A 16,035-nucleotide genomic window follows, 5' to 3' on the forward strand; every position below is an offset into this window, starting at 1 on the left:
CGATTAAGGCCAAGAAAGCCCAGCTCAACCCGCCCACAAAAGCCTGGCCCGTTAGGCCCGCATACATATATAATTATGTATAAATAAGAGTTTAGGTTTATGATTATATCACTTAAATCACATATATAATTTGTTTCATTTCATTTACTTTTCTTTACTCATTCCTAGTTTATAATTGGATGATTAGCACATTAATTTGTGTCAATTATTAATTCAATAATTATATATATATATAAGATGAACAACATATCACATCACCAAATATAATCATATCACGAAACATAATCGTACCACCAAATATAATCATGCTTTTCTTGAATACATCACCAAATATTTGCATATTTATTCATACCATCCTTTTAAAAAATATTTTTTTGATACTTATCATTTTTTTAAATTATTTCTTAAAACGTATTACGATCTAATTATGTAATAACCTCAAAAATAATACTTGGTTTTATTATTTTTGTGGAAAATCTTATAAGTTGTATGACCTTATTTGGTGTTTTATGAATTTGGTTTGATGTGAAAATATTAGAATTAAGTGAGTTTAATCTTAATTTTGGACTACAATGCCCTTATGATTAAGTTTATGATTTTTTTAAGTTGTGCTACATTTGGCCTAAGTTGGGCTACATTGATGGCCTCCACTACAAATTTGCCTTGGGCCTAAGTTGGGCTACATTTGGTCTGGTCGGGCTAAAGGGTCAAATTTGACCCTTCAAATTTAGCCAAAATTTTGTTTAGCATATAACTGAAGATGAATTTTATATTATTTTAATACAATATTTGGAATATAGGCCATAACTGGAGATGACCTGACTTTGCTCAGGACCAGCTACTCTTCATACCAAACGGAATTCTGACACTAGTCAAATTTCTAAGCGAGAGCACGTCAAATTCCCCACAAAGATAAAGAGCATGTGTTGTCCGCGTGGAGAAGGGATAAAAAAGTAAAGTGAGTCAGTTGGGCTCTAGAATACTACTGGGCCTCAATGTGGGCTTTCAGACCCACTCCACTGATCAGACGACACTTGTTTTATTTTGGGAAGAGCTTTCATTTCCAACGTCGCAACGCAACATCCACATCTTCCATTTCTATCAGTCTTCTTCGTAGTTCACAGAGCTCAAATCTCTAGACCTCTGAAAACAACAAAAATCATACACATTGTGAGAGCGAGCTATTGTCGACAGAAATGGGGTTGGGATCGCTTGCTTCGAGGGCCATGCGGCCCACAGCGTCAAGGCTCCTCAGCTCCCAAAACCCTAGACCCTTCTTCTCATTCCACAGAGCGGTCTCAACCACTCCGGAGCTCCAGAACGCCGACCAATCCACCGCCGCGGCCCAGCCCGAGCCCGCCGCCGATCTCCCTCCCCGGACCCCCGTGGGCGGGGCCCGAGTCCACTTCCCCAACCCGGAAGATGCCATCGAGGTCTTCGTTGATGGTTACCCGGTCAAAATCCCCAAGGGATTCACTGTGTTGCAGGCCTGTGAGGTCGCCGGCGTTGACATCCCTAGGTTCTGCTACCACAGCAGGTTATCGATCGCTGGTAATTGCCGGATGTGTCTCGTAGAAGTTGAGAAGTCGCCGAAGCCCGTCGCCTCTTGTGCCATGCCTGCTATGCCTGGTTAGGATTCCCTTTTATTCTCCATTTCCAGTTTTTTGGTTAGCTGTTCATTGCTTTTGAAAGTTCCCATATTTGGATTTTCTCCATTCCCAGTTTTGGCCCTACTATTTGGGTATATTTCGATTTTTATGGAGCATGATTAAGGCCTCTAAGTTGTATCGTATGGTTTATGAAAAGTTGCCTCCTTGTCAAATTTCTAATCTCATTCGTATATGATCTTAATGTGACTATTGGGAGGATGCGTATGTATTAGTTTTTTCTCTTGGACGTAGATTCTTTTACATTTTTGCTAAATAATAATATGGATTTTGATTATATTTAAGACGCGGATGTTCTTTAGAGAACGATTTTATGAGCCTCTGATTATTAGATTCTATTGTAACCTCTTTTATTCTGATTTGAGTTTTTAATAATTGACCAATGCAATGGTTTGAAGATGGGGTATTTTTTGGTCGCAGTGGACCTCATATATGTTTGCTGAAAGTTGCAGTTTTCTTGACAAAATTTCTTTTTAGGCATGAAAATTAAGACTGATACTCCAATAGCCAAGAAAGCTCGAGAAGGGGTGATGGAGTTTTTGCTGATGAATCATCCATTGGATTGTCCAATTTGTGATCAGGGTGGAGAGTGTGATCTGCAGGATCAGTCTATGGCCTTTGGATCTGATCGCGGCCGTTTCACTGAAATGAAGAGATCCGTAGTGGATAAGAATCTTGGTCCTTTGGTGAAGACTGTGATGACTCGTTGTATTCAATGTACAAGGTCAGAATCCAACATTACCTCTCATACCCACTTATTCACCACAGTCCTAGTGGATTGTAATACTGGATAGATGACGCTGTAATTAACTTTTTCTTTTCTAACATTTTTTATTGCTTAGGAATTCAATTACAAAGCATGATAAACTAACATTGATTGATTGAATTTTTTATTTTTATTTTTTTGGTTGGAGAGAACATTATTTTTGTGATGCTGTAGCATTTTAACATGTAGAAGTATGCCATATTTGAAAGTTGTCAGTCTAACCCTAGTTATTACATTCCACAGTGAGTTGTGAAATTGTCTTGCCAAATCCATGTAGCACGATGATCTGTCTTCTAGGTATCATAAGTTTTCAAATTAACAAAACGTACATAATATAATTTATAGGGTTAAGTTTATTGACCTGCTTGTAATTGTTGCTCGGTTTTTCTGCTGCAGTAGACGTGTGAATAATTTCCCTCAATGGGGTTATCTTATAAGTTTAATCATCAAATTTTCCTGTGATAATGATGTTTTCAATACTGAAATCTCATGACTGGTATTCCAATCGAAGAAGATTATGATTTTGTGTGAGTTGGTACCTATTTTCACATTCGGATTTCTTGCTTTTAATTGCTCCCATGAATGTGTAAGGTAATTTTGTTGTTTGCATAGATCGTGGATTCTTGTAGCCACATAATGCCATATATTACTAACTATCATCGACAAGGCAATTTGTGTTAAATAATCCGCACACTAGATCTTGTTCTTTAATGTAACCGACGGCAATAGACTAAACTAGCAAATATTAGAAAACTTAGAAACACAAGAATTATACTGGTTCGGCAGAACTTTTGCCTACGTCCAGTTGTGATTTCTCTAGGTAGAGAAATCACCGCTCCTTTGATTAATAATAGACATTACAGAACTTTTGCAACCCTAGAACTAATCTCAAAACTCTCGGCTGTCTCTGGCTGTTTTTCCTCTCTAAAATAAGCCTTGCCACATCCTATTTATAGATATAGAGTTGGCTTACATGTCCCAAGGCTGATTGAATTCCTATTCCTAAGCGGATTAGGAAATTACACTTATCCAAATCCTAATAGACTTCTAGAAATCCAAACCCAAATTGAATAAGGAAAACTGAAATTCTTTCCTAATCCCTCTAGGACAAGAATTGGTATACCTCTAATTTTCCTAAAATAATCCTAAACCTACTAGGACATATTTGACGAGCCAAAATCCTAACAATTTGTTGATATGTTGTGATGTGAGTGACATGTGGATGTTGACAAACCAATTATTTCAATCCTATTCATCTACACTTTAGCACCAAGTTGTGTATAGTGGTGATCTTCTCCAGATCAACTCCTCTAGAAACCATAAGAACCTAATTGGCCTTAAGCATATCTGAGTTATCTTTCGGTATTCTATTTGTACTTAGCATTTGAAACAGGAAATGAGGCTGTCTTAAACCTAAAATGTTACGTAATGTTGAAATGCCTAGTTATTGGAATCTTTGTATACTTCATTTCAAATTCGTTTTTACTTAACTTGCGGTTTGTCATGGTTCTGCTCTTTAGAAAGCTGTTGAGCCAAGTTTGGATGCATATCCATAATATAATGTATTATCAAGTTAGCAGTACAGTGTCTCTAACACCTTATTTCTATTATCACGCCTGTAGTATTAAGTTATCTTAAGTCTTCTAGGGGTTGTTTAGGATGTTTGCTTTTGTTTCTTTCTTATCTTGTGGTCACTGCTTCAACTACACTTTAAGGCACACTTTTTATTTAATTATAGTTGCAAGCTTCTGATATAAAGAGCACTTTTGATTGAATAGGTGTGTCAGATTTGCAACAGAGGTTGCTGGGGTTCAGGACCTTGGCATGTTAGGCCGTGGCAGCGGAGAGGAAATTGGGACTTACGTTGAAAAACTTATGACTAGTGAACTTTCGGGAAATGTGATAGATATCTGTCCAGTGGGGGCTCTAACCTCAAAACCATTTGCATTTAAAGCTCGAAATTGGGAATTGAAGGGAACAGAGACCATTGATGTTACTGATGCTGTTGGGTCGAACATTCGAATTGATAGCCGAGGTCCAGAAGTCCTGCGCATTGTTCCACGGTTAAATGAGGTAATTTTTTATTGGACTATTTTGACGTGTATTATCTTTTGGACGAGTTATTTTGTTTTCACAATACAATTATATGCTTCTTCTTTTTTTTTCTTTTGGGAAAAGGGACAATTTTATTGCACAACGAAAAAATACGAACAAAGAACAAAGAAAAGATTCTTATACATTAAAACCAACATGTACTAACATTTTTTTGGCATTAAAGTTAATGGCTGACATTAGTCTTTGTTAATTTGTCGGATATTGATTTCCTCTAGTGCCAAAGGTAGCTGAGAAGATTAAACAGGTCAGAGAATTCCTAATAAAGCATTAATAGTTTCTTTTATTTGTTGCTTAGAAAATGCCACTGCATAACTACAACATTTTGTCACAAAAAGAACGTTATTTTGCATGGTCATGATTAAAGATACAAAAGGCCCCATCATAGTATAGTCGTTCCCAACAAAGTGTGATACAACTAAATAGTTACAGGTTAGTTTCTATCATGATGGACCCTGCGAACCTAACATGTGTATCCATAAATGCAAGAACAACCATCCACATTTCATAGGTCTTGCACATCCAGTTTTCCAAAAAAACAGGCCACACGGACATGGGCACACAGCACTAACGCCATGTTAATATTCAGTTTTTTTTAAATCCGAAAATTGAAAAGTAAAACCTCACTTGCTTCCCTTATCCATCAGTATGAATCAAGTGCATGGCACCAGGAAATCTGACCATAAAACAGGAGTTGATGGAAGAGGATCAGTGGTGTCTAGATTTGAAATTCAACGGAGTGGCTGGGGCCTGAGGGGAAAGACTTAGGTATTCCATAAAATTAAGCCATGTGGATGTGGGCACCTCAATACTAACACCATCTATGAGTAGTACTTTTTTTTGTCTTTTTCCTTTCTGCAAATTGACACAAGTCAAACCTCACCCTCTTCCCATCGTCACCATGAAACATGACCATAAAACAGTGGTTGCTACAAGAGGATGGGGACTGTCTAGATGTGAGGTTCAATGGAGTGTTGGGCCTTAGAGGTTCGCTGTTGTTTTGAAGGGTGAGAGAGAAGGTGAAAAATGAAGGATAAACATCTGATAAAGGGGCATCAACTTGTTTGGGGACTCCAATATGGGCTGCATGCAAATGGCTGAGACCACAATATCGTCTTTGGACTATTGGCGATTTCAGATTCTAATCAACTCTTTTTGTGGTTCGGTCGATTGACCTGACTCTTATTGACCGGCCCACTTGTCAGCCATGACTTATGTACTCTTTTGACTAAATCTACTCGAATTTTAGTAATTCTTAGGAGCTATGTTTGGACTATCCAAAACATTTTAGTCACAATCTACTCGAGTCTGAGTCAAGAAACTTGTCCTAGTTTGGTCTCTTATTGTTAACCTTGAACACCTGGACCTGTCATGTTTGATCTGTCCCAGTTGTCCCGAGTGTATCTTAACTCTTATGGCTCCATATATTTTCTTTTGATTTTGCCTTTAGTCTTGATGCTAGTTAAGTTTGCAAGTGAACCCATATTGTTGATTTCTTCATTAACGCCATGTGACTTCCTATTTGGAAGTCAGTGTTCAAGGACATGCACATCATGAAATTTGCCAATCTACTTGGGTGCACTAGCACCATATATCAAGACACTGAAATTCAAAGTATTTGGGTGTTATCCTTCACCTTAAATTTTTTCTTTTCTTTCTATAATGTATTTCCTTACCACTTCTTGCAGGACATAAATGAAGAATGGATATCAGACAAGACTCGATTTTGTTATGATGGTTTGAAGAGGCAGAGGTTAAATGACCCTATGATTCGTGGTGCTGATGGGCGCTTTCAGCCTGTGAGCTGGCGTGATGCCCTTGCTGTAGTTGCTGAGATGGCTCATCAAGTTAAACCAGAGGAGATTGTTGGGATTGCTGGTCAGCTGTCTGATGCTGAGTCCATGATGGCACTGAAAGACTTCTTAAATAAAATGGGTTCAAACAATGTGTGGTGTGAAGGAAATGGTTCAAATCGTAATGCTGATCTTCGATCTGGATATATTATGAACAGTAGCATTGCTGGGCTTGAGAAAGCGGATGCTTTTCTATTGGTTGGTACCCAGGTATGTTTCTAGGAATTTAATCTTAATGATCTTTATAGTCCAGTTTAAGTGATTTTCACCTGCCTCTTACATGCTCGTATGACATGCTGAAGATGGATGAATGGGTAGTGGCCTAGTGGGTATTTGTTGATGAGTGGATAAAGTGTTTTTTAAATATGGTTTTGTTGAGGAACTCATATTTTCATATTATATTTCCAGCCAAGAGTAGAAGCTGCTATTGTAAATGCTAGAATCCGGAAGACGGTGCAAGCTACCCACGCCAAGGTTGGGTACATTGGCCCTGCAGCTGATTTCAACTATGATCACGAGCATCTAGGCACAGGCCCTCAAACACTTCAAGAAATTGCCGAGCGTCGTCACCCATTTTCCTCAGTCCTCTCAAATGCCAAAAACCCTGCCATCATTATCGGTGCTGGGGTCTTTGAGAGAAAAGACAAGGATGCAATTTTTTCTGCTGTTGAAACCATTGCAAAATATGCTGAAGTTGTAAGGCCCGATTGGAATGGAGTCAATGTACTGCTTCTCAAAGCTGCCCAGGCTGCAGCACTTGACCTTGGACTTGTGCCAGAATCTGAAAACAGCATTGAGTCTTCGAAGTTTGTTTACCTGATGGGAGCTGATGATGTTAACTTGGAGAAGGTTCCAAGCGATGCATTTGTGGTTTATCAAGGGCATCATGGGGACCGGGGTGTGTATCGTGCCAATGTCATCCTTCCTGCAGCAGCATTTAGTGAAAAGGAAGGGACGTATGTAAATACAGAAGGGTGCTCTCAGCAAACAGTACCTGCAGTTCCGACTGTTGGTGATGCTAGGGATGACTGGAAGATAATTCGGGCTCTATCTGAGGTTGCAGGTGTGCGGCTACCATATGATACACTTGGGGCCATCCGATCCCGGATCAGGACAGTAGCACCAAACATTTTGCAAATAGACGAGAGAGAGCCAGCTACATTTTCATTTTCGATTAAGCCGGAGTCCAAGCAGAAGTTGGATTCGACTCCATTTGGGACTGCCGTTGAGAATTTCTATATGACTGATTCGATCACCAGAGCATCAAAGATAATGGCACAATGCAGTTCAGTGCTGTTGAAGAAGTGACCAGTGGATTTTTGTTATTCTCTAATAAAGTTGCAGATTCACCTGTTTTCTCCTGTTATTTTTATGGGGTTGTGTAAGGCCCTGTTTGGCCAAAGCTTCTGGAACATTGGAAGTATTTCCAATAAATTTATTCTAGGTTTTGTTTCACTGTAATGCAATGTAATAGTATTTTCATGCATATATAATTTGGGATTTTTCATTTCATTTGTTGTATATCTTCACTGAATGTATGACACCGAAGCTTTTTACTCAAATTTGAATGCACACATGAAGGACCAAATCAGAATGCAAATGAAGAGAAAAAGACTTCGTAAATTAGCTGAGTTATATGTTTTCTCAGTTCCAAAGAAAAGTAGCGTTCATATGTTTTCTTGTTTCCCGAGTCAAAGCTCCTCTATATAAAGGGGCTTCTTGTTATGTAGAAGATGTTAGTTGAACAACCAAATCTTGTCACTTTGTTATTTCTTTTTTTTTTTTGATACAAACGATATTCTACTTTAATCTAATTTAAACTATGGGAAGGGGAATTCGAACTCGGATGCAGAGTGGAGAGTACATTGACTCTAGCCAACTTGGTGTTGTTAGGTTTGCTTCATCATTTGGGATTTTTGTTTTATGTCAAACAAAACTCCACCAATTCCTCGGCAATTCATGAATGCGTTTGTCTGTCCTGTTTGTGCCACTTGGGTGGCTCTTCTTCTTGTATGCTCTTGTTGAGCCGCTAACTTAATTTATTTATTCTTGTTTTGGTCTTGGTCATGTATCTTTCTTTGTTTTAATAAGTTCAGTTTTTACAACCATATACGGTGCTTTGTTCAACAAAACCAAAGGCAGAGAAAACAAAAGGTAATGAGTACAAGAAAGTAAAATGAGATAGTAATTATGCAATTCATTCACACATAAACATAAAGACATGAAAACCTACAAACGGAAACACCCTCCTTCCTATTTCTTGCACTTTCTTATTCAAAAGCCAAACACTACAAAATAAAAAAGAAACTACGGGATCAAAAAAGTAGCAGCAGCATATGAGATGGCACTGGCAAGCCCCCAACGCCCATGAGGGTTTTGGTTACTTCTGTTTTATCCTCGGAGAAGAAGAGTGACCCCAAAGGAAATTGTGCACGCAATATGCCCCAACAGAGCCAAGAACCCGTACTTCCTGTCATCATCACACACACACACACACAAAGTAAATAAAAAATGAACTCGATAGGCAAATTTTCCATTTCCAAATAGTTCAATTCAACATATTAAGACGGCGGCCACATATGTCAAATCTTATTTGATTCTGCTCTCGGTCAAAATTAATAATCTCACGACATAACATAACACACGTTAAGTTCATTCGAGAGTAACAATCTCAAAACATAACATAACATGTTCAGTCCGAATTAGCATATCACAACATAACATATATTTGATAAAATACTTGAAAAATGTACTAATTGTATTATATATTGTTTGATATAAGTGATGATATTGTTTGATATAAGTGATGTTGAGAATGGGGAATCAAACCTAGCATCTTGGGCGTATGGGTAAATGTTATTAACCACTTCAAATACAACCTTTTTTTCTTTCACGAGTAAGAAGATTGAAAAATGGTACCAAGACAAATAGCCATAGTTCTTTTCATCAAAAAGAAGAAAAATAACATAACATGTCATATGCTAGATATGTTAAAAATGATTAAATGAGTAGAGATTGGGAAATAGGTAAGATTGAAAATGGAGAAAGATATAGGGCAAACCCGACGGCAAGGCGGTTCTCGGGGTCGCCGGTGGAGTAGCCTTTGAAATAGAAATAGCGGGTGACAGTATAAAGCAGACCAAGGCCAGCTGAGATGCAAGGATGTTTAAGACCTCCCAATAACAGAAGCACAAAGAACAAAGGCATCAATTCCAGAGAGTTCTGGTGGCCTCTCTGAACACAATTGAAAACTTTTGCTTCTTTGTTGTCAGATTCTGAAGCGTACAGGGTTGGATAAGGCACCTTGTACCTGCCCAATTCATAACAAATTCAATCAGAGATTTTAACAGAGATTTCTGGAAATTTTTTATTTAAAAAAAACAAATTTTAAAGCTTTGCATTTACATACTTTTTTCTGGCCTTGCCTACTTTGCCAGCCATCCAGAAATTGAGAAGGGTGTAGAGAACAAGAACAAGGACTACATAGCCGTACTCTCTGGGGAGCAATTCAACTGCGGTGGCCATTTGGTTTCTGGGTAAGAACGTGAAATCAGGGAAATGGGTTTTATGAATTGACTTCTTGACCGACCGACTCTGTTGTGTGTGTGGATATAGATGAGCCTCTTGTTTCTCTTCACTTGGGTTTATTTTGGTGGTAAATGGGCGCCCACGTTAGCTTTTATACTTGTTTTGCGACTTTTTCTCCAAGGCAGATAGAGTTCAATATTATTTTTCATCAATCAATATTTAATAATAGTAATATATATGTGAGTAGTAGGCTTGTGTAACAAGTACATCTTGATTTCTCCAACCATCTTTTTTCCTTGCTTTTGTTTACGAGGCGTTTGAGGTTGTATTTGTCCAACCTGCACTTAGAGTTTGACAATTGTTTTAAATTAGATTACAATGGGTACCACCATAACTGAGTTTCCCCTCTGGATCATTCATATGGGGAAAGTGCTCCACGCCTGCGTTTTTCATTCGAAGATGGTTAATATTTTATATAATTATTGTAAATTAATTGAAGGCTATTATTATATAGAATTACCGATAGGGTCAACGTGGAACACAAAACTCAAGTCAATGGAATGAAGTGGGTCATTTGGACTTTAATAGGGCAAAATGACATTTGACCGCAGTTTCATGGAGTGTTGCAGTAAATAAGCTTTAATTAAAATATACATTTAAAATGAAATATTTTTTAAGGGGTAAAAATCATACGCAAAGGATCGATTAAGGGAGTGAAATGAGACATTTTTATTTTCAGTGGGTTATGTTATGTAAGATTAGATTTGTGTTCAAATTATTTATATATAAATAAAAAAATTGTAAGGAGGTATTCGTGGGTGGAAATATTGGTCATTTGGTGGTGACGGTTTTGTTCACTATTTTGTTTTTACTGTTTTATAGTTTTTTTTTTTTTTTTCAAGTTGACTTGCAAATGAATGACCTCATCTCTCTTCCTACGGGTGCCCCTTGGTATAGTGAAAACCGAATCAACTTATTACCAACCAAAACTTTTTTATTTGGTAACTGCATTTTAGAATTTGAAACCGGAAAAAAAAAAAAAATTTGATTTTGTTGTGGTGAAAACAAAAAAATTATATCGAATTACTGGTTATTACCATAATATATCGACGTAGTTACTAAAATATTAGTGAATATTAATACTAAAGTAAACTACTAATGTTTATTGTATATATGTAAAGAGATACAAACATGTATTGCATAAAGAATTTATAAACATATTTATTATGGTATCATACGAGTATCATTAATAGTGTGGAAGCACAAATTCTTGAGTCCATGACATGTGGACACAAATGCCTATATACTCTGATTACTTTCAACAATTTGATAAATTCTCACTCTCATTATATGTACATATTGAGTTACACTACACTCACTAGTCCCAAAATGTAAGTATTATTAGTTTTGATGTACTAGTTATAATGCATATATTATATTAGACTTCCTAGTACTAATTAGTAGTATTAATGAACAAATTCTTATACCACTTAGCTTATAAGAAAAAAAGTAGTGGTACAAATATACGTACATGTAGTTCATAAAAATACATACACATAGCCAAGTGTACTAAACTATTAATTGTAAGAGAGTTTGTAAATTAGACTCACTGCTACTAGTTACTCGTAATCAAGGACTGAGATATTGATAATATCGTCGAAATATTGGGGATATTATCGTTTTTTGGGAAGGGGGATATTTTGTATTGTATCTGTGTACTTATGGTATAAATATCGATAATATCGAGGAAGTTTCAGCGTGGATAATATCCTTCAATTATCATGAGCATTGGTTAATATATCACGATAATATCGATAATATCAATAATATCGCAATATTGACATGGAATAGGAAAAAAAAATGAAAACGCTTATGCACATGCACAAGCGGATTCAAACCCCTTCCATTTCTACTTTTCCTCCAACCCTACCCTTCATATCTCGTGCCTTTTGGGATGGAATCGAGCGGCTCATAGAAAGAATGTGAGACCAAATCTTCAAATAATTTTGCTTATGGGCAATGTCAACCAATCTCGGATCCATATGGGTGGCATGTTAACAGTTACATACAAAACTATTTTGAGAATTTATCATTTGATGACTACTCTTTACAGTACACGTAACCTGCACATAGAGATGGTGAAAGAAAATTTGATCATCATAGGAACTCTATGTGGCACTAAGTCACTCATGTATTTTACCATGCAATGTATAAAGTGTAAAATATTATAGTAAATCATTATAAATAAATGATTATGGTGTGTTTAATCTTCTTTCATTAATTACTACATATTTTCTACACTCATAGTGTTTGTAAGCTCGATATATAATCAACTTAAATCAGTCAAACCTACCTTGCAATGTATTTTTTTTTTTGGTGATAAAATAATAGATAATTGACTAATTAAACATTCTTTAAAGTTTCAATCAAAATTTTCAAATTTTTCTTACAATTTCCGTGATTTTATTCAAATTTTATCAAAATCGATAATTTCCCGATATTTCCATCAATATTTTTGTCTTTTTGGACCCTCGATATTTTTGAAAGCCTTGATATTTTAGGCTTGCTCGTAATGTTAGTGAATTAATGGTTATAAACAAAAACTAAACTAATAGAAAATAACCAAAAGCAAATCAACAAGTATTGGAAATTGAATTTATCCAAATATATCGAAAACCCAAAGTTACCGTAAATTATCAAACACCATAAGACCAACTCCAGCGGACAGCCCAGCCCGAGGCTAGGGGAGGAAAAAAAAAAAAAGGGTGTTCCAGCGCACAGCCCAGGCCCGAGCGCAAGGTGGGACCCAGCAACCTGGGCTGGCTCGAGGGCAAGGTTGGCCCGAGCTCCAGCCCTCGTTTTGGTGCTGACGTCATCGCTACAGTGCCGCAGTGCTACAGTGATGCTACCGTGTCTGGCGCTACAGTACCACTAAAAGTCCACGTGTTGCACTCTGGGCTCTCCGATCAGATTTTTTTCTCCAATCCAACGGTAGTCAATTTTTGTGCAATAAAAAATGAAAAAAATACTCTCTTTTTTTTTTCTATAAATACCAAAATTTTATCCGATTGAGATATGAATTTTATAATAAATATTGATATGTACGAACCCGAAAATATTATCTAAATTAATTATTTTTATTAAAAAATTTGTGAAAAAAATAAAAAAATAAATAGTAATTGCCCTTAGCCATGGCAATGGGTGGAAACACAAAATATTATTTGCAAGGGCAGCCACTATTCACGTGAATAGTGGCTGCCCTAGCTCCACCCTTGCCATGGCTAAGGGCAAATGGATGGAGTTGCTCTAAACGATAACCCACCAATAATATAACGTTTAAGTAAAACCCAATTTTAAAATTGGATGACAACGTGTCTATGTAAGTTGATTTATTTACAAATCATGCCACTAGATCTTTATTTGGTGGCTGACTGTTTTTCATCCTCTAATTTTATGCAAATGAATAACACCTCTCACTGCACATTTATTTTTGCACTCATGTAATAATGGCTTACAATCAAATTAGTTCAAATACTCCCTCTTAACCTCCTACAGGTCGGATAAATGAATTTTTTTTTTTATACCTACACCTTCCAATTATATATATTTACCTAATATTCTTCAATTATATAGATCTATATAATATATATTCTACAGTCCCGATCTCTTGGACTACAGGAGTCCAAGAGATTGTGGTCACCCACCGTTGGATATTAATCCAATGGTTCAAAATGATATATATAAATGCAATATGGCATAAATGATTATTACCCGATTCAAGTTATAAATGAGTGAACCGTTGAATTTACATCCAACGGTGAGTGACCATAAATCTCTTGGACTACAGGGGTCCAAGAGATCAGGACTGATATATTCTAATAGATACAATGCCATAGAAAAAAAAAGTATGCTAATTAGATGATATTATTACGTTAACATTTTCATGCCTACATATATTATATCATATGACTCATAGGAGAAAATAATAGATAAATTATTACTCATAAAAGATAATAGGTAGATTATTACTTATAAATATAATAGGTAAATTATTGTCTATAAAAAGATAATAGGTAGATTATTATCCATACAAATAATAGGTATATTATTATTCATAATAAAAGGAACATAAATAAAATTTCTATTTAAATAAATCACATAATAGGTGCATTATTATTTTAAAAATAATAAAAAATCATAGTTACAGTAAAAAATCATAATCTACCTATTATTTTATGGATGAAATTAAGAGGTACAGTAATAGGTATATTATTCATAACATAGGTAAATTATTGTACCTATTAAAAATAATCGATAGATTATTATCCATGAAAAATTAGGTACAATAAAACTTTAATAGGTATATTATCATTCATAAAAGAAAAAGAAACTATATATAAATTTTGTCTTTAAATAAATAAGTCATGAAAAAGGTACATTATTATTTATAAATAAATAAATAAATAAGGTAGATGATTATCCATGAAAAACTAGGTACAGAAAAACTTTAATAAATGAAATCCAAAATCCAAAATTATTTTTTTAAATAAATGAAATCCCCTGCGGCACTTTTTTTTAAATCAACCCTGAGGCACTTTTATTGAACCAAAATCCGAAAGCATGTGTAGAAAGGAAAAGATGGAACAAAATTTCAAAAAGGCAAGCAAATAAGGAAAACTAAGCATTTCCGGCCAACTCATTGTTGACTATATCTATTAAAGTTCCCAAAAAACAACACCTCTCGGCAATAAAAATTCCCAATGGGAGCCTAAAAGCTATGAGATACCCATATAGAAGGTAATGTACTATTTCTATTTACCTAGTCTATATCTTTGTTCCAACAATGATTTCACCACGGGACATGGCAAAGTCTTTAGTCGGCACGAGCGAGACGGATCTAAGGATAAATTAATAATTATTAACAATTATTTACTTCTTTAGTTTCATATTTATAGTGTATGTGAGGGTTCGAATCTAAGATTACTGATTTGTAAGTTAATGCTCTTTTCAAAAGAGTTATTTGGGGTGATGATTATGTTCACTAATTTTTATTTATTTAATTGTTTGCAAGTTCACTTGCAAGCCAATGATCCCATCTCTTTTTCTAGGGCTGCCCCTTGGTATGATGAAAACCAAATCAACTTTTTTATTTGTTAACTGCATTTTAAAATCTGAAAATCGGATAATTTTAAACCGAAAAAGATTTAGAAAAAATAGTTCTTTTTTTTTTTTTCTGAGGAAGAAATTGTTTTGTCATGCATTCAATAATTTGGTAAATTCCAACTTTTATTATACGATATTGGGTTACACTAGACTCACTAGTTCCAATGCAAATATTAATTTTGATGTACTGATTATAATACATATATTATATTAGACTGATTTGTAGTAATTAATAGTATTAGTCTACAAATGTGAGTTAGGTCAGTTGGTTAAGATGTGTATGTCTACTCATTTGAATTCAAGTTCGATTTCTTTCTCCATACAATAGAGTAGTTTAGAATATTGTTTCGTTGGTTATGCTCTTCCACCTTCACTCATGTGGGTAGAATTTCGAAACCTTAGACACCCAATAAATATTTGTATAAACCCCTATCTCTCAATTGCTTGTATTCAAAAACGAAAAAATTATTTGTCAAAAAAAAAAAAAAAAAAAACCTAGCTTATAAGAGACAAAGTAGTGATGTATTGAGGGCTATATTACTAATATTATACATGTAGTTGATAAGAATACATACAGATAGTCAAGCTTACTAAATTATTTTTTAATACAAATGATTGAGGGAGGGAATGGACGTGTACTAAACTACTAATAGTAAGATAGGTTGTACATCAGGCTCACTAGTTACTTGTAATATTAGTGAATTACTTGTTATAAACCTAAAGTAAACTAATAGAAAATAACAACAACAACAACAACAAAACAACCAAAAGAGATAACGGATATTATCGAAATCGGATATTATTTATAAAAAAAATTGTTTTGGTAAGGAGTTTACCGAATCTTCATGGCATCGTGGTTAGTGTGTGTAGGAAACTTTTCTCCCTTTGTATTCAGATTAAGATTATCGCTTGTATTTTTAAAAAATAAACTCGCAAAATCTACTAT

At 35.4% G+C, this 16,035-nt stretch overlaps 2 protein-coding genes across 2 annotated transcripts; one reads left to right on the forward strand and one right to left on the reverse strand.

Moving 5' to 3' along the window:
* The first annotated feature begins 1,063 nt into the window (after positions 1-1,063).
* LOC117620650 (NADH dehydrogenase [ubiquinone] iron-sulfur protein 1, mitochondrial) lies at positions 1,064-7,912 on the forward strand. The gene is made up of 5 exons (XM_034350785.1): positions 1,064-1,629; positions 2,145-2,391; positions 4,212-4,506; positions 6,234-6,608; positions 6,807-7,912. The coding sequence occupies exons 1-5, from the start codon at positions 1,197-1,199 to the stop codon at positions 7,704-7,706; spliced, it is 2,250 nt and encodes a 749-aa protein (XP_034206676.1). The 5' UTR covers positions 1,064-1,196; the 3' UTR covers positions 7,707-7,912.
* Positions 7,913-8,556: 644 nt separating this feature from the next.
* On the reverse strand, positions 8,557-10,129 carry LOC117620651 (microsomal glutathione S-transferase 3). Its single transcript, XM_034350786.1, has 3 exons — positions 9,808-10,129; positions 9,460-9,708; positions 8,557-8,868 (listed from the first exon to the last, which is right to left on the reverse strand). Exons 1-3 carry the CDS (start codon positions 9,921-9,923, stop codon positions 8,790-8,792), a joined length of 444 nt encoding a protein of 147 aa, XP_034206677.1. The 5' UTR covers positions 9,924-10,129; the 3' UTR covers positions 8,557-8,789.
* Between the last annotated feature and the right edge of the window lie 5,906 nt (positions 10,130-16,035).

The sequence above is a fragment of the Prunus dulcis genome, chromosome 3, assembly GCF_902201215.1.
Source record: "Prunus dulcis chromosome 3, ALMONDv2, whole genome shotgun sequence".
Lineage (NCBI taxonomy): Eukaryota > Viridiplantae > Streptophyta > Magnoliopsida > Rosales > Rosaceae > Prunus > Prunus dulcis.

Coding starts and splice junctions, on each gene's coding strand:
- LOC117620651 (XM_034350786.1), bottom strand. CDS start 9,923: ATGGCCACCGCAGTTGAATTGCTCCCCAGAGAGTACGGCTATGTAGTC. Junction 9,709..9,807: donor GTAGGCAAGGCCAGAAAAAA/GTATGTAAATGC, acceptor TGAATTGGGCAG/GTACAAGGTGCCTTATCCAA. Junction 8,869..9,459: donor GAGAACCGCCTTGCCGTCGG/GTTTGCCCTATA, acceptor TGATGATGACAG/GAAGTACGGGTTCTTGGCTC.
- LOC117620650 (XM_034350785.1), top strand. CDS start 1,197: ATGGGGTTGGGATCGCTTGCTTCGAGGGCCATGCGGCCCACAGCGTCA. Junction 4,507..6,233: donor TTGTTCCACGGTTAAATGAG/GTAATTTTTTAT, acceptor CACTTCTTGCAG/GACATAAATGAAGAATGGAT. Junction 6,609..6,806: donor TTCTATTGGTTGGTACCCAG/GTATGTTTCTAG, acceptor TTATATTTCCAG/CCAAGAGTAGAAGCTGCTAT.